A 19,312-nucleotide genomic window follows, 5' to 3' on the forward strand; every position below is an offset into this window, starting at 1 on the left:
TTCTGTGAAAACTCGACAGAGGAATTTCCATATATAAGGCAAAGTTCACCCTCTCGTAGAAGTAGAATTGTAACGCGAATATAAGGGATGAGGTGTTAGGCGCGGCCTAAAGTCGTTCGTTCTCGGTCAGATCAAAGCACCTCTGTGATTGGTCGCGTCTAAATAGCATCTCGCAAACCGACCGCTAGCAAAGCTTTCGCCTTCCACCCTCACATCGCGATATTGGCGTCGCTTTCCCGCGGAAGGGAGGAAGGCCGTCTCTGCACAAGTGTGCTAACGCTAACGCTGACGTCGAGTTCCGCGTTTCTATGACGTTCACGGGCTGCGACGCATACGCCGACGTGCTGTACAGCGTATAGCGACCGCTACATACTGCTATACGGCTATACAGCTGCAGCCATCCGGCAGCCCGTCGGCCCACCGCCACCGCCCGGCGGACGAGAGCGTCCCTCGTGCTCCCTCGGCCGCTCGCTTCGCCCGCGTCGCCCGCATCCTCGATCACATGCGATGCACAACAGATCCAGGAGCCGAGCCGTGACGGCGGCACCCGAGCCAACACGATTGCGGACGCCGACAGTGAAGTGTGAGCGCGGAGCGCGAGCATCGTGTGTCGCCCGACATTCACGAAATAGACCCCGCGTGGTTAACGCTGTACTCCGTTCACGCGCAATCTCACAATATTCACGACGAGTTCGATTCAATTTGTAAACACACGTTGCCGCGCTTATTGACAACATTAATAACTCGATATTGTCCTTGTACAGGACACGCGGAATAGTATTAGCACATCTAGTGTCAATATCAGAACAGTGTTTTGTGATAAAAATTAAAATCAGTGTTCGGTTCGGAAGATCGCGATTATTGTTTGCCGATCGTATATGTTGTGTGTTTCTGTTTGTTTGTCTCTTCGATCATCTGTCAGTGAGTCCTTCGCGCGTCTCCCGCTGTGCAGTGTATTGAATATTGTTTTGTTTTGGTTTTGTTATTGTTGTGTGTTAAGTAGAGAGTGCGATGTCGTCGCGGACGATGATGATGGCGTGTGTACAAAGATAAGAAATGCGCGAGGGACAAACGTCCTTCGGGTGTCGTTGAAAGCCGTTGCGGGCGATCGGGCCGGTCGCCCCGGTGCTCTCGCTGCGAGGATAGAGCAGATAAGACTCGCGAGATGCCCCACGCACACAGCGCCAGTGGGGGCGACGACCTGGGCAGTACTGACGAAGTGAAGGTCTTCTATGTCGAAGGAGATGGCGAGGATGAGAAGCGCTCCTCAGAGAATCTTCTCGAGGAAAAGTCGAGTCTCATCGATCTCACTGAATCCGAGGTGCTAATTACACCTTACAACTTACACCTTATTGTGTATTCAATTATCAATTGTGCGCACTGCAATTTGTGTCGAAGCAGTACAAGTTCTCAGTGATTTGTTATGTTTTACAGGAAAAGTCAGCGACTGGATACACCGCCAACAAAAATGCGTCGAGATCGGATCATAGTCCGGTGTTTGGTAAGTTCTGTTCGAAAATTTATCTAATATATCTATCACTGTATTGTTGTTCACAATGTGCGCGAAATATTAGGTTGTCAAATATCTCCCTTCCGCTTTTTTGCTCTTGGTTTATAATACAAAAAGGCGATATTTGACAACATATTACTTCTTTCATTATCCATCGAGGGATCGCTGTCAAACGCGTACCGCAGGTTTGTGATGATACGCGCCGATGAAAGTCAATTTGCGACTGTCATTCACACACGCACGTGTATGCCGACTTGTTCGGCTTTTGTAATTTTGTTGTCGTATTTGCTTGTTGTGTACATTGATATGTCCAATGTATGCTACAAGAAGTGCGCTGGTGGGATTTTCTATGGCTTGCGTTGACATTGGAAGCTGGACTGCTTGCCGTAGAGATCCTGCTGTCTCTTTATCTGTGCATGTTGTATACTTGCTATTTTTAGATGACGCCCAATACGATTTCGTTCCATTTGTTCGACTGTTTGTGATTCGACTACAGACATTCATTATAATATAATATCCCGTTGTTTATTATGAAGCCATGACAGCTGAACATAGACCAGATTTTCATTAAGTCTGTAATATCAACAGATCCTTTTTCAGTCACATAGAGTATGTCTATTCAGTTGAGACGCGTTATCAAACGACGCGCGAAGTGTTATCTCCGACAGTACACTCCGCATAGTGTTTATTTCGTATTTTGTGCAATTAACTCTATAATTGCTCATCATAGCAATGAACTGAAATGTAAACTATGCAGATGAACAATCTAGTCCCATTATAACAGTTCACTCTCGTATAATTTTTCGTAGACAATCTTTCGAAAGATCAATTTTCATGAAAATTTTTCAGATAATTCAAAGGATTACTTATTGTCTTACTTTTACAACTATCACAATTTGCTTCAACAAAGCTAACACTTGTTATCTTATCAGACTACTTATAATTATTAGTCATTTGATATTAAATTGTTGAAATTCGTGTTTTTATTAAATGAAAATTTTACTCATCTTTTGACATTGAATTTCACAAGTATTGCGGTTTCACATATATCAAGCAAATGTTGTAAGGATAAATTTTATTGGATTAAATAAGTGGATTGAAATTAGATAAATGATTTTTGTGGCAATTACATCCGAAACAACACAAAAGCTTTGAAGTTAATTTTATTTCATAACTAAAACTTGTGCTCTTGTACGCCAGTATTTATTTTCGTAGTAACGCTTGATTTATTGCTTTCAAAACATCCTGTAAATGTAAAATAAAATATTTACTCGTGTAGATATATAGATGGCAAATGGAATTTCCAATATAAATAAACACCTAAAAGGGATAGGAAAGAGAAATCTTTAATTAACCACAGGTAATATTGCTCTTTAGTTAGTTTATGTAGCTGTCAGAACCTAAATCTGGCCACGCATTTTGTAAGTGCGTGTTTAAAATGCACTAATGAATAAATGAACGTCGTACTTTATGAGGGACTGGTTTTTGAAATTTACGGCTATCGAGGAGCAGGTACTATACTCTGTTCTCTGAACTATGTACTGATAACATTTATTTATTTATTGGTATGATAGAAGTTTCTTATTCGCGGGCAAAAAAAATGCGATCTAATTCCTATATTCGCGGCTAAACATTTCGTTATTTGCGGACTCCGGTGTATATCGAACCCAATACTCTTTGTAATTGCCGTCATTTTGGAATAATAAAAAGAACTTTGACATAAACCGTCTTCATTGCCTTGGCCCTCTTCGCCGCTTTCGGTGTTTTTGGGAATATAAACAAACAGAATAACTAGTGGGGCGCTTGGCATCGTGTCTTAAGGCAAATTGCTGGAACTTCCCGTACCAAAATTTTTTTTTTTTAAAAGTTTAACATTTTTGAAAAAAATTTACTCTGAAAAATTAGATTTTTGAGAAACTATAAATTTTTGACAAAAATTTCCTTTTTTTTTTTTGAAAAAAAGACTTTTTGAAGAAAAGTGTATTTTGAAATATTTTGGAAATTCTGAACTTTTTTTCAATCGTACTGCTTTAACTGCATAGAGACGAAATATCGAAGCGCGTAAGCGCCGCGCCGCCGTCTAACGGATAAGCATTGGTACCGAACCCATAGGAATGTAAACAAAATTTATACTTATTGTTAAAATCTCTATAAAATATCTGATAATTTGATGTGCATATGTTTAATGATCATTTTTGACCGCCAAATGGCATTTTTTTTTACTTTTTTTACTAGATCTCCGAAACCGCTAGATCTGCCTTCATGAAAATTTAAAAGGTTGTTCATCTTGTCAATACAAATAAAATGTTTTTTGAATTATTAAAATCGGACACTCTGTTCTCTTAAAAACTGAGTTACCGTTCGTGGCACTTTTTGCCCCGTATCTTCGAAACGACTAGACCTGTCTATGCCAAAAACTAATCAGCACGTCTCCTTATCAACAGCAATCGAGTGATTTTTGAATAATTGAAATCGGTTTAACCGTGTTCCCGGAATCGTCGACGAAAATTTGTATCCGCACACATACATCCATTTTTTCTAAGGTATGCCAAAATGTTCAGAAACCTCTGAAACGGCCTTGTTCACTATTTAATGAATAAAATATATTTTTAAATGTTGCTTTTCCGTTCTATTATAACATTTGACTCATACCGACATGAAACAAAACATACTCATAATCAGTATATTGAAGAAGAGCAATTATTTTCCTTCAACAAGCAATAAAAACGTGATATTTAATTTTAAAAACTTGGTCAAGATTTAAAATCTAAAGTCTTAATCTTAGTCCAGATTCAAATATCTGATCTGATTTGAGATCTGTGCTATTTTTATATGAACATTGATCCGTATATGGAACGAAGTCTTATTTTTAAGAAGCAAATTGCTGATGTGACTGCTGAGTATTGTATCTGTAGTTTAAATTGAAGAAGCTGTTAAAAACTGCCGATCAAGGAAATATTACAAATTAGCCTGAACATAATTAATCAAAATATTCAAAAACTACAATTTCTATAATCCCATATAAATCACAGTTTGAATAGAACGTATCTTCCGCGAATAAGGTAGAAGATATTTGTATTCTGTTTTTGCTAATAATTTCATATAATTTTATTATGTCTTTCTATATATAAAATTTTTTGTAAGCAATAAAAACTCATACAAATTACCAATTTTTCAATTAGTTATCAAAATAATAGATGAAAAAAATTAATTACTTTCGATTTTTATTATGATGTTTTGTGTAGCGTTTTATACATCGCTCATGTATCACATTCAAGAGCAAAGTTAGTTCACCATCGCGCTGAAGAAAGTTATGCTTAACACTTATATTTACAGTTTGTAAATGTGTTCATCGTACTCGCACAACGGTATAATTTCTTTAATATATTCATATGACATAATTGAAATCGAAAGCTGTGTTGAATTAGCTTTAATGTCACATTGCACCTCTACATACTGAACCTATATGCACGCAATCAATTTTCAAACTGACACATTACATTATGTATAGGTGCACGCAGTTTCGCAAACAAGTGTTGAACCGTGTGCGACAACCTTATTCGGCATTATTGTGGAGATACGGGAAAGAATTTTTAATAATTTTTTTTTTTCATTTTATTTTTGTTTTTATTGAGTAAAATAGGGCTGTAAAATATGCAATTGCTAGAAATGATAATAAATTGAATGTATATAATTAGGTAGGATAAGTTATTGTAATCGTCCAAAAATCGAAATTGAAAATTTTTGCATTTATCGACGTTTTGAAGGTTTCTGAACATTTTGGCAGAAAAAATTAATGTGTGTGTTTGTATGTATGGATACAATTTTCCAGTCACGTTTTCGAGCGCACAGATCAACCGATTTGAATGGTTCAAAAAACATTCGATTCCTATTGATAGGGAGATGTGCTGATTAGTTTTTGGCAAAGGCGGGTCCAGCAGTTACGGAGATAAAGAGCAAAGGGTGCAGAAAATAGAAATCGAGTTTTTGAGAGAACGGAGCATCCGATTTGAATGATCTAAAAAACATTCAATTTGTAATGATTGGGAGAAGAGATGATTAGTTTTTGGCAAAGACAGGCCCAGCCATTTCGAAGATACAGAACTAAACGTGCAAAAAATGGCAGTTTTTGAGAGAACTAAGCGTTCGATTTAAATGATTCAAAGAACTTTCTGCTTGTTTTAACAAAATAATTGATTTTGGAAAAAAAAATTGTTTCAAATTTTTTTTCATTTTTCTTTGTATATCGAAAATAATTCTGATTTTAATTTTAATTCTGACTAAAGTTCTAATATACTTTAAACAAATAATTTCAACTTTGCAATTCAGTTTATATAATTCTTATAAATATATTAGACAATGTTACAGTATTTATTTATAATAGTCTATTTAAAAACATTTAATATTCCTCGAACATTTTGTTACGGTACGGTAAGTTCCAGCAATTTGCCTTAAGGCACGATGCCATACCCCCCGAGGGCTCAAATGGTTCCAAATTGATAAAAAACAATTCTCTGAAAGTTTTAGCCCTTAATATTGTCTTTTCGATAGAGCGCAATTCAATCAAAGTTTTGTATGGAAATAGCATAAAAAAATTTTCACTTCGACACGAATAAAAAATGACACGAATTTTCACTTTTAATTCATTTGTCGCTAAGTTATACCTAATTTTTTTTTTAATTTTCAAAAATTTTTCCATGCTATTTCCATACGAAGTTTGATTGAATTGCACACTATCTAAAAGTTAATATTAAGAGCTAAAACTTTCAGAGAATTGTTTTTTATCAATTTGGAACCATTTGAGCTCTTGTTGGATATTCGAAATTGCTTGCTTTTAGTGAATAAAAATATATATATTTTTTCATTGATACACATACCTTTATTAAAATTAGTTACTTTTATTAAAATTTTGTGCACCTTTTTTTTAAAGAATTATTGTTTAAGAAATAGAGACTCTTTTTCGCTAGAACGTACGGGCTCGAATAACAAAATGTCAAATTTATCTCTTGCGCCAGTTTCAACATATTTATTTAGCTGTTTTACCGCGATTTTACTAATTTCAGAATAGATAAAATTATTTTATTAGGGTTTTGCTCAATTCTCAAACCGCGTTATAGTGACTCGTGTTTTAAAAGTATCATGTTAGAAGGAGGATGGTCTGATCCGTGTTATACGGGGGTTGAATAAAATTCTTTCATTTCCATGTATATTGAGTTATGTTGGTTTTTGATTATGAACATTACTGTCAAATATATTTTTGACGTCATATTTGTCGCATTCTTACGTCGTTTTTACCTGATCAAACGAGCAATTAGTTGCGGTTCCAATGTTCGTAAACATTATTTGTATGCTTCCTTTCATTATTCAAGTTTCGAGAATTGTAAAATTTAGTTAATTGTACAATCTGAAAATCACATTTACCCATGAACGCACCGGAATAGCACAAGTCAATTACTGACGTGTCTTATTTATATTTCTAATCTTCATTCTTCTTAAAAGAATATTATATATTTTATGACACAAGAGAAGGGGTCCCCCGTTGTAGGGGTCTGGACGTCCCGGGATTTAGGGTTTGGAATGCAAGAGCACTGTTTGTATACCTGCCATCTCGGTGGTCTATTCCTGTGATTGTTGAACTGTTTTTTTAGTATTTGGAAATATCATTTTGTACCTGTTCGTTGGACAGGTTAAATATTTGCTAGTAACAAAAGCTTAGACCGAATTACTCGAAAGTAAAAACAAAGTAATTCTAATTGTAGGTAAACATTTTTTGCTGTTGTAGAGTAAATTTTTTTAAAGAGGCTTTGTAAGCCTCGGAACGCGCAAAGTACAGAAGTCGTAGCAGAAATTACCTAACTTTACTTAAATTTTTGTTCAAATAAAACTAACATTTTTCTTTTTACATCTTACAAAAAATGATAAAAATTCATAGTGTGGACTAGTTAGATGTATAAATGTTAGTGCTAATTTCTAGTGTTGTGTACACATCTTAGATGTAACCTACCAACGTTAATATCCACTGATGATGACATTAAATTGAATGTCGAAACGTTTGGAATTAAAGATTAATTTATAAATCTTTACTTTTTATTCTTTGATGTATCGCCCCACAAGAACTTTCTCATATATCTCAACATCAAAATTAACAACTAAATCATATATATATATATGAGTGAGTTCTTGAGGGCGATACATCAAACAAAGAAAAGCCAAAGATTTATAAAATAATCTTTATTTCCAAACGTTTCGACATTCAATTTAATGTCATCATCAGTGGATATTACGTTGGTAGGTTACATCTAGAGAAGTGTACACAACACTAGAAATTAGCACTAACATTCATACAACTAACTTGTCAACACCATGTATTTTTTATAATTTTTTGTATGAGGTAAAAAGAAAAATGATAGTTTTATTTGAACAAAAATGTAAGTAAAGTTAGTTAATTTCTGCCACGACTTCTGTACTTTGCGCGTTCCGAGGCTTATGTCAAGTAGACATACAGGATATTCAAATTGCTATACAGATCGCAAGTAATAAGTTGTTAGTAATAAAGGTAAAAAAAATTAAACATCTATTATAAAATTAAAGATATAGTGTAGAATTAAACTTATATGAATCGGACTAAGTAATCGTAATCGCATATTTTATCTAGTACTCATTTTATTTTTTTCTGCTTTCTAGTAGGCTTATGTTGCTTTACATAGCGTATGTCGTAAACTGTGAATAATAGTCGTCGAGCCTTACGATTTGAGTGCTTGTGGTACGTCGCTCGCCAGGGCGCTAACCTGCAGCTCGGCAGGTTGCCAGTGCGCCGAGCGGACCCAAGACCGTTGTGGCTTTTTGTTGTGTCCCCTGTGAGGTTTTAGAGGGTAGAAAAAAAGTTTACGATTTTGGAAACTAAGCACTATGTTTTCTATGAATTCCGTGCACTTTTTTTTATCGTCTCCAACATCGTGTGATGATAAATGTATATGGGTGTCTGTATGAATTTTTAGCCACAGACGAAAGCTTCACAAGCGTGCTTGTAGAACGATTTGCGTAAACCTTTTTTTTTCTTGATTTAAGTAAATAATGCTAGTATATTTTGCGCCAGGGAGCGATTCAATATTTGCTTTGGTATATTTGAAACTTTATATATTTACTTTTTATAATGAACTATTTGCTGTGTCTAAAGTTTTACAAGAACTGTCTATTGGCGTTTGAAATAATAATAAAATTATGTTGCTTCAAGTTTTCTATATGAAATATTCACCTACCAGCAATTATAATAAATTAAAAAAACTGTTGAAATAACAAAATCAATGAATAAAAGAAAAATGGCTCACAATGTTAATTTAACCTTCTATGGGCTCGCGAAACTATTAGGTCATATTTCAAATATTTCGATATTTTACCAAATAATTATGGATGGATGGACGCAGAAATATTAATTTTATAACGTTGTCAAGCCAATCAATATAAATAATTATTATCAATATCATAAATTATGACCTTAGCTAATATAAGTCTTTCACCCTGAAACAACATTTTCATACTCAGAAGTCCAAACATTATAGGCCGCAGTGGCTTGAAAGTCACATAATTCATTAACAAAAATTGTTTAAACAGAATTTTTAACTTCCCGTAGGGTAAGTTATTGTAATGGACCGAAAATTGAAATTGAAAATTTTTACATTTCTCGACGTTTTGAAGGTTTCTGAACGTTTTGGCATATCTAAGAAAAAATGGATGTGTGTGTGTGTATGTGTATGTATGGATACAAATTTCCAGTCACGTTTTTTCGATTTCGATTCGATTCCTATTGATAGGAAGATGAGCTGATTAGTTTTTGGCAAATGCAGGTCCAGCAGTTACGGAGATAAAGAGCAAAGAGTGCAGAAAATAGAAATCGAGTTTTTGAGAGAACGGTGCATCCGATTTTAATGTTCTAAAAAACATTCAATTAGTAATGATTGGGAGAAGTGTTTATCAGATTTTGGCAAAGGCAGGCCCAGCCATTTCGAAGATACGGAGCTAAATGTGCAAAAAATCGCAGTTTTTGAGAGAACTAAGCGTCCAATTTAAATAATTCAAAGAACTTTCTGCTTGTCTTAATAAAATAATTGATTTTGGAAAAAAAATTTGTTTCAACTTTTTTTTTCAATTTTTTTTTTTCAAGAAAAAATTTTTTTGTATATCGAAAATAATTCAGATTTTATTTTTAATTCTGACCAAAATTCTAATATACTTTGAACAAATAATTCCAACTTAGCAATTCAGTTTATATAATTCTTATAAATATTAGACAACGTTACAATATTAATAATAATCTACTTCAAAACATTCAGTATTCCTCGAACACTTCGTTACGGTACGGGAAGTTCCAGCAATTTGCCGTAAGGCACGATGCCATACACCCAACTAGTTTGCTTTGTATTTGCATATATAGGCTTATAAGTACTCATTTTTTGTTTCCTTATTTTTTTGGATGTAAAACAAAAATTGGACTCATAGGGTTAATAGCTTGTTTTCGTTGAGTTATATTTCTTAATTGAAAAATTATTTCAACAAAAATTGAGGTCTAGATAGATGTTTCAAGAAGCTTGCAAAATTTTAAGTCGAACAAAATGCTAATTATATTTTTTTTAAATACGACTTTATCACAGTTCTTCTGCATTGTCGGCTCCTGTCTCGTGTGAGTAGGCTCCTTAGTTATGAGTCGATGTGATTAAAAGACTGTCATGCGATGCGAAGATCGTTACCGCGAAGTCGATGCCGGTGACCATCGTCTTATGGTCTTCAAGAGAAAAGCTGTGTGCATGTTGTGACTCCACAAATTTCACGGTCATCGCAAAGTGCCATTGTGCACTTGGTCACAAAAGCTTGTTAGTACGTGGTGCATTACACACCGAGTATTTTTGATTTTCTACTTTACTGCATTTCGCTTTGTACGACATCTCGGGCCCGGGAAATAATGCCTCTAAACGCAGCGTTTCTTATAACTTCATTCCGTCGACGCTTATATATAATGCTATTTTACCTGTGAATGCTTTTTCTCGGTATGGACTTTGAATTGCGCTAACAAATGAATATGTAAACCAACGACACAGTGCGTGTGTGCAAATACAGGTTCATGTATACATCTCATGAAAAAAGGTGTACATCTCTTACGAGGGTTTGAGAAATGGACGATTTGTCATAACATAAATGACGCTTGACATGTTCATACAATTGCGATTATTGTTACGTTTTATTCGCCTCCTGCGGAGTAAGCAATTTTGCTATCCATTTTATTACATGTGTGTTTATATACAATATACATATATACTATTTTTAATGCATTTTAAAATACCTAATGTTTTTCAAAATATGCGAAGTATTCCGGTCTGAAACTTCCCGTACCATTATTTAAAATTTTTAAATGCTTTGCAATTTTTTTAAAACTTTGAAACAAGTCTCACGGTTAAACATTATAAATCTTATATATGTCTAATAATCAGTTTTGACCGCTAAATGGTATTTTTTTTACTTTTTTTCTTATATTTCATAAACCGCTAGACTTGCCTTGCCAGTTGTTCATTGCGTCAATACAAGTAATAAAACGCTTTTTGAATCATTCAAATCGGATGCTGCGTTCTCTCAAAAACTGAATCACCATTTTTTTCACCTTTCCGCAGGGTAAGTTATAGTACTCGCAAAAAAATCGAAAATGAAAATTTTTATATATCTTTACGTTTCAGAGGTTTCTGAATATTTTGGCATATCTTAGAAAAAATTGATGTATATGTGTGTGCGTATACAAATTTTCGTCGACGATTTCGGGAACACGAATAAAGCGATTTGAATCATTCAAAAAACATTCGATTCGTATTGATAAGGAGACGTGCTGATTAGTTTTTGGTGAAGGCGGCTCTAGCCGCTCCGAAGATACGGGGCAAAAAGTGCTGAAAACGGTAACTCAGTTTTTAAGAGAACGGAGCGTCCGATTTGAATAATTCAAAAAAAAATTTATTTGTATTAACAAGATGAAGAACTGATTAAATTTTCATGAAGGCACACAAGTAAGGCCGAAAAGTAAATTTTTGTCAAAAATGTATAGTTTCTCAAAAATTTAATTTTTCAGAGTAATTTTTTTTCAAAAATGTTAATCTTTTAAAAAAATAATAATTTTTGGTACGGAAAGTTTCAGCAATTTGCCTTAAGGCACGATGCCATGCGCCCCACTAGTTAACATTTATTTAAAAAAAATATTTTCGATTTTTTCCGATTACTATAACTTACCCTACGGGAAGTTAATTATATTATTATTTTTTATTTAACCTTCTTAATCAAATGTTATTTTGTATTACATCAAAATTTAAGTATTTATCATTTTTATAATCATATTTCATCAAGATCGTTTACGAACAATTATATCATTTAGATACAGATAATTATTTTACATTACAGATAAAGCATAATCACTCTATCTTTTTCATCATTATATAATCATTTAAGCTTCATTTGAAAATAGGTAAAAAAATATTTGACGTAACTCGCAATAGAAATTAATAGCTTTCTAAACTATCTCGACAACTTAGGCTTGTCTGAATAAAATTTCTTGGGTCAGTCGGATGCGTCAGTTTTTTTTTTTAAACACGGAAAATGGAGGAGGTTTTGTGAGCGGTTGCTCGATCACCCTTGTCAATAGACGTCATGGATATATTTGTTTTCTAGGAACGATGAAATATTTTACACGAACGCCCAAAGGTTCTTCAACTGTTCGGGCCAGATAACAAATTTTTATGATGAGATCTATATATGATTTTTCCTTTTTTTTCGTTCAATATTTTTTATTGTTATTGCTTTTTATTTCGAATGAGTTGATTCGAATTATGCTTTAATTTTTTTTATTTATTTATTTTATAGTTATAATATTATATTTATTGTAATGTTTATTATGTAACTTTGCTAATACTAATTAGTTTTATAAAACAACTAAAATTAATTTTAATACAAATAATAATACTGACAAGGAGGTGCTAATATAAGTATGAATCAATCAATCTATTTCATACTTCACTGACGGTTTCATACATTTAACGCATTCAACTATGATGTTTTTTATTGGTTGCAAATTAATACACACACATATATACGTATATATATATATATATATATATATATATATATATATATATATAGAGTGGGGCAGGGCACAAAGGTTCAATTTGACTTTGAGCAATTATATTGAGAAATTTAAATAAATTATATCACAACCAATACCACATATCAAACAAGCATATCTGACTATGTTCAGTAAAACTCCCTGCTAATTCATCATTGCAATTTTTTTTTCAGAAGTTTGCCACCTGGTCCTTTTTACCCTATATGCGGGTTGAAATGGGATAGCCAGTTGCCAAACAGATCCAATATCTTATTTTTTATTTTCAAAGGGATTTTACGAAATATTAGCTACTATAATCTACAAATGCAAAATATAAATTTCATAGGCACATGGGAACAGTGCAAACAAATAACAATAATTAACAATGAAAGAAAACACTTTTGTTATAGATTTTCAAACATGGTCGTGTATCACTTGATAGCGACGTTGCTCGGTTGAAGGCGATCACATATTTTTCCCCTCTACTTTCAAATATTGTTGTTAAATTTTTTATCTCTGCTCGTTTTTGAGATATTGTTGGTGGACTTTTTTCGCGGACTTTTAAGCCCCGCTCTACCCTATTTCAAAATTGATATGAATTTTGACAACGGAATGTTTTTGAAGACTTTTATTTATTTTTAATACGACGTATATTTATATAAATATAACATTCTTAGAACAATTCGATATTCGTTAAATATAATTTTAAATCAGCGGTTGCGGTTGATAAAAATCTCTGCTTTGAAAATGCGCAGATCTGTTCGCCTTAGGTCGAATGGTGTCGCGTTACAAAACAAAGTCATCCATTCATAACAATAGTAATAACGTCGTTGGCTTGGCCGTTACTTTTCCGAAATGGATGATTTATTTATTATGCATGCATGTGCTGTGCTTAACATTCGGCGAAATGAAATCGAAATTTGAGACTGTCAAATTCATCAAGTCAAGATAACTAAACATAAGAACTTTAGATAAATCACAAATAGTCCAGTCATTTGGTCGTTTTGCCGGTACAGTACTCCGGGAATTCTGAAAATTGGTAATCTTATAGATTTCGAGGTGCTCTTTACGAAAATCAAGTTTCCCACCTCAAATTTGAACGGCAAGTTGCCGCCATATTGAGAAAATGGCGTCAAAAAACAGCTTTTTTAAAATATCTCCTTTCTGGCCTATTCTACGATAAAGGTATATATGTACGAATTAAACTAGAGAAAATTTCCTACAATTCTTTAGAAAACCGTTTTATTTTGTAAAATTGATAGTTTGAGAGTACGGCCGCCTCAAAGTCTTTGCTGCTCTCGCCGTAGTATCAAATCTCTCCATATATGACAGCACTTTGAACTTGATCACATTCCTTCTAATAAATAAATATTTTCAATGTTAAATTAAGTGAATAAGATCTAGAAATAAAATAATTCAAATATTTTTCTGTTTTTTTTTTTGCTGATTTTTTAACACTTCAAGCTACTTACTTATAGCTACTTTGCCATTGAAGTGTTAAAAAATCAGCAAAAAAAAAGAAAAATATTTGAATTATTAAGCTCTGGGTGTTTTCTAAAATGCATGACGTAATTTCTGTTTTACTTCGTTTAATAGGTATAATTTTTCCTAAATGAGTTTTCTCCATTTTATGGGACGTGATAAACCGATTTGTAATCGATTTCTTATCTTAAAATTGATTCCGCATAAGTGCTTTAATGTATTTTTAATGCGTTTTAATTAATTTTCGTCACGCATGATTTAAAATCAACGGATATAAAATTACTCGAAAACCCAAATACGCGATGGAGAAGGCTTACTTTTATTGCTTTGAACGAGTTCCGCGTGATGTCACAGCTTTTTATATTATTTGTTCTGCAGAGCACAGTTTAGAAATATTTCGAATTTATGACCATTGTCAATTATGTCGTAAACCTTCTCATGTTACCACAACAAATATTTTACTCTGACCGTGAACCTAGCGCGTTTTGCACGGTATCAAATTTGTGATAAATGCTTTTTTCAGTTTCTATATCGAACATTGTTCGCAAATCGAGAGCGTGCAAAATCAATCTAAGATAACAGGTGCCTGTAAAATCACCCTGAAAGCTGATTCGAAACTTGTTTGATATATATACATGTATATATTTAGGCCTACACATAAATATCCATGTGCTCGACGACGCATCTATACAAACATATCATTTCTCTGGCTTGTGTGCAAGAAAAGCACACATTTCTTGCACGATTTCTGGTGTGTTAGTGCGAGAGTTTTTTCCTAAGCGTGTTTACACAGGCAATGCATTGTACCCTATAATCAGGCCGGAGTTGGTTCCTGTATTTCTTGTTTCATTCTGCTATCATCATCGTGCGTTGTGCGTTGTGCGTTGTGCGTTGTCCGTCGCTCGTTTATTCGCTTGAGTTAAACTGCTGAATGCGTGCTGTCGGTGCTGTCATTGCTCCACCACTGTTCGAGTCGAGATAGTCGTTAGTCTTTGACTTCACTCTTTGCATGGACTCATTTCACGTGATTTTACTAATCGCATAATAATGGGCTAAATTCGAAAACGTCTCATGTCAGGGATCGTTGACTCTTCATCGCTATTTATCGGTTATACTATCTCTTCCGTCATGCTTGTAATAAAATATTTGTAAATATTTTATTTTTAATTACTATTTACTCATTAACGTTGTTCAACAATATTGTTAGCATTTTTTAAATTCGGGATTTAAATAATTCGAAAAACATTCGATTCATATTGATAAGGAGACTGATTGTTTTTGGTTGACTGACTGACTGACTGAGTGCTGATTAGTTTTTGGCGAAGGCAGGTCTAGCCGTTCCGAAGATACGGTGCAAAAAGTGCCAAAAACGGTAACTCAGTTTTTAAGAGAACGGAGCGTCCGATTTTAAAACATTTTACTTGTATTGACAAGGTGAAGAACCGATCAAATTTTCATAAAGGCAGGTCTAGCGGTTTCGGAGATCTAATGAAAAAAGTAAAAAAAATGCCATTTGGCGGTCAAAAATGATCATTAGACATATGCACATGAAATTATCAGATATTTTATAGAGATTTTAACAATAAGTATAAATTTTGTTTGCATTCCTATGGGTTCCGTACCAATGTTTATTTGTTAGACGGCGACGCGGCGCTTACGCGCTTTGACATTTTGTCTCTATGCAGTTAAAGCAGTACGATTGCTTTGAAAAAAGTTCAGATTTTCCAAAATATGTCAAAATAATTTTTTTTTTTTCAAAAAAAGTAATTTTTTGACAAATTCCTAGATTCTCAAAAATCTAATTTTTTCGAAGTAAAATTTTTTCAAAAATGTTAATCGTTTTTAAAAAAAATAATAATATTTGGTACGGGAAGTTCCAGAAATTTGCCTTAAGGCACGATGCCCTAATTGCCTTAAGACAATTCCACTTACAGCTAGTTTTATTATTATTAGCCTTGCTTACTTAGAGCATTTAGCCATTTACTTTTCTTCTTTTCAAAATTCTGTACTATTTTCATTTATATAAGTGGGCGCCCATTAAATACGTAATCGATTTCTTAAGGATTTTTGCCCCCCCTCTTCAAAATTACCCCCCCTCCCCTAACAAACATCACGTGCATTTTTAGTTTCGAAAAAAATTGTGAAATTTTTGATTTTTTTTGAAAATGTTTGAATGAAAATTTAGGTAAAAAATAAATACACGTGATATCTTACACTTTATAAAAATAAATTAAGTTAAAAAAGCAATTTTACAAGAGATAAATTGAATATATAGTTATTATAACTCTGCTGATGAATATTTCTAACGAATAACCAGATCAAGTTTATATGCAGTTTCACCTCTGAAAAAATATATTATAAAATTTATATTTTGCATTGGTTGAATAATGCAGCTATTATTTCGTAATCCCTTTAAAATTAAAAATAAGACATAGGACCTGGTGCTCCTGACCGTCTCGTTTTACCCCGTCTATTGGGTTAACAGGGCCAGAAACCATATTTATGAAAAACAGAAAATAAACACATTTCTACAATGATGAACTGGCTGGAAGTTTTACAGAACATAGTCAGTTGTTTGTTTCATATATGTTATTTGATAATTATTGATTTATATTGATATATGGTTTGGTTTTCACAATATAATTGCTCAAATTTAAATTAGTCCTTTATGCCTCGCCCTACCCTATCCTATTCCATCCAATTTAGCTTTTAATTTTGCTTTTTGCAACTGATTTTTTCACTATTCTTGACTTCTAAATCTGATCTTCTCCAATTCTAATCTCGCTTTTCTTCTTACTTCTAAACTCAATATTTCAAATTTTATGTCATTGCCAAGAATCGATCTGAGGATCGATCGCTGGCGTGTAAGTCTGCACAGCATTTTTTTAATGACTACGAGATGCTTTCAGGCATTAATTGGTATTTGGCAACAATTTCTGGATATAAATTACATTATTCATCAAATCTATCGATTGCGGCTTAGCCTATACTACTTTTTCGCATCAGTTGCTTTTTATACTAATGTATCCCTCGAGCGTAAATAAATCTACCGCCGCACTTTTATCGTTTTTATGTTTTTATTGCACAAACCATAAAAGTTTATTTCTATAAATCCTAATTAGCCTAAAATTGGCAACCTGTTTTATTTCAATCGCAACCAAAAATATTCATTAACAAACTACCGGATCTAAATAAATTTAACAGCGAGTTCTATAATCATACGACAATAACTCTCGATCATAAATAGAAACTGTTATGATTAAAGTGTATAATCATATCATTATCGTTTTATTACCATCTAACAGTAATCGGTATACGATGGTCGTACGTGCGATGCAAGAACTGATTTTGCGTGTAATTGACGAGGTACGGGTTCGACACTGATCAGGACACTAAGACACCATCGAGAGCGAATTATGAGCCCCGAGCGAGATTCTCATGCGCACGCAACGCTTTTTAGGTTGTTTGAGAAAAAGTTTTCACAATGCTCCCAAACGCATTCTCTTTCGAAAGAGGACTCACAAAAATATGTCCGAGATCATAACTTCTGAGAAATTTTCATAATTTTTATTAATCATTTTAGAATCGCGTTTGATGCTGTCTTGATAAATACACTGCGATAAATGATTTTTTTTTCAGATAATCTGTCTGGTAAGACATTCAGTGAATTTAATGACAAATGTGTACATGAATGTGATGATGAATAGAATGTGTAGTTTGAACATAGATGAGATAAAGAACAGAAAAACTAAAAGTCCCTTAAGGCAAATTGCTGGAACTTCCCGTGTCAATTTTTTTTTTTTTTAAAATTAAATTTAAAAAATTAAAGAAAAAAAATTCCTCTGTAAAAATTATATTTTTGAGAAACTATAAATTTTTGACAATTTTTTTTTAATTTGATGTGCATATGTCTAATGATCATTTTTGACCGCCAAATGGCATTTTTTTAAACTTTTTTAACTAGATCTCCGAAACCGCTAGACCTACCCTCATGAAAATTTGATCAATTATTCATCTTGTTAATACAAGTAAAATGTTTTATGAATTATTCAAATCGGGACGCTTCGTTCTCTTAAAAACTGAGTTACCGTTTTGGCACTTTTTGCCCCATATCTTCGGAACGGCTAGTACTGCCTTTGCTAAAAACTAATCAGCACGTCTCCTTATCAATACGAATCGAATGTTTTTTTATTTAATTGAATGTTCCGAACACACACACATACACACACATACATCAATTTTTTCTAAGGTATGCCAAAATGTTCTGAAGGTTTTGAATAAGATATACGAGTATAAAAAAAATTATTTTCGATTTTTTTGCGATTACTATAACTTGCCCTACGGGAAGCTAATAATAATAAGTGTACGTTACATATTAATTTGCTAAATATAAAGAGTTTTTTTTTAGTCTTCCGGGTCTTTTGCAAGGTGGTTCGGATGATTTTCAAGTCTAGTTTTGTACTTAGATGCATGTCTTCAGATTTTTTCTTGGAGGCCCGTTGATGGATCAGCCAATTTAGGACATACTTGGGCGCCTATAGTATTTTTTTAAGAATTTTATTTTGTAACTTTCACTATTCTTAGTCTAAACCATAAAAGTTTATTTCTACAAATCCTAATTAACCTAAAATTGGCAAACTGTTTCATTTCAATCACATTTTAACTTTATCTCACATATGATTAGCACATTAGAGCGTTTACCTGCTAGATTACCATTTTAAAGTGCAATTTTTAAATATCATATACATACTTACAGTGAACTGAACATATATTGTTTTTAATATATTTCTCCGATTGGGTTTATCATAGAACACACACACACATTAGATTTAATTTAATTTAAAATTCGGGGCGTAACATCAATAAAAATAGTATGAGAGTTATTGCAATTGCAAAACCAACCCCTCAGCGAATCTTCTTTTAATTTCGTTCTCTTCAAAATGTAAAATTTTAGGGTTGAAAAAATCTATACTATGGTTTAAATTTTTAATATGCTCGGTAACATCGTCTTAATTGCTTCGGATTTTTTTAGTTATTTTATGTTGATGAAGGGGTTTTAGTTTAGTTTTAATCTTTATAGTTAATTGATTACCACTGAATGATGGCTAAGATGCTAGCCGAAACGAATGGATTTTAAATAAATAAACTTTTAAAAAAAACTCTCATACTATTTTTATTGATGTTACGCCCGA

General features: G+C 33.2%; 1 protein-coding gene across 1 annotated transcript in view; it reads left to right on the forward strand.

The window, feature by feature from the left end:
• The first annotated feature begins 745 nt into the window (after window positions 1-745).
• Window positions 746-19,312, forward strand: part of LOC113378397 (protein pangolin, isoforms A/H/I/S-like) — a 337,278-nt gene continuing 318,711 nt past the window's right edge. The window contains 2 exon segments of the mRNA XM_026618926.1: window positions 746-1,321; window positions 1,435-1,501. Of these exon segments, the coding sequence (XP_026474711.1) occupies window positions 1,166-1,321; window positions 1,435-1,501 (223 nt within the window). The 5' untranslated portion in view covers window positions 746-1,165.

Source organism: Ctenocephalides felis, unplaced genomic scaffold, assembly GCF_003426905.1.
Source record: "Ctenocephalides felis isolate EL2017-DRISC unplaced genomic scaffold, ASM342690v1 CF-g0.4_SCAFFOLD_01886, whole genome shotgun sequence".
In the NCBI taxonomy this organism is placed as follows: Eukaryota; Metazoa; Arthropoda; class Insecta; order Siphonaptera; family Pulicidae; genus Ctenocephalides; species Ctenocephalides felis.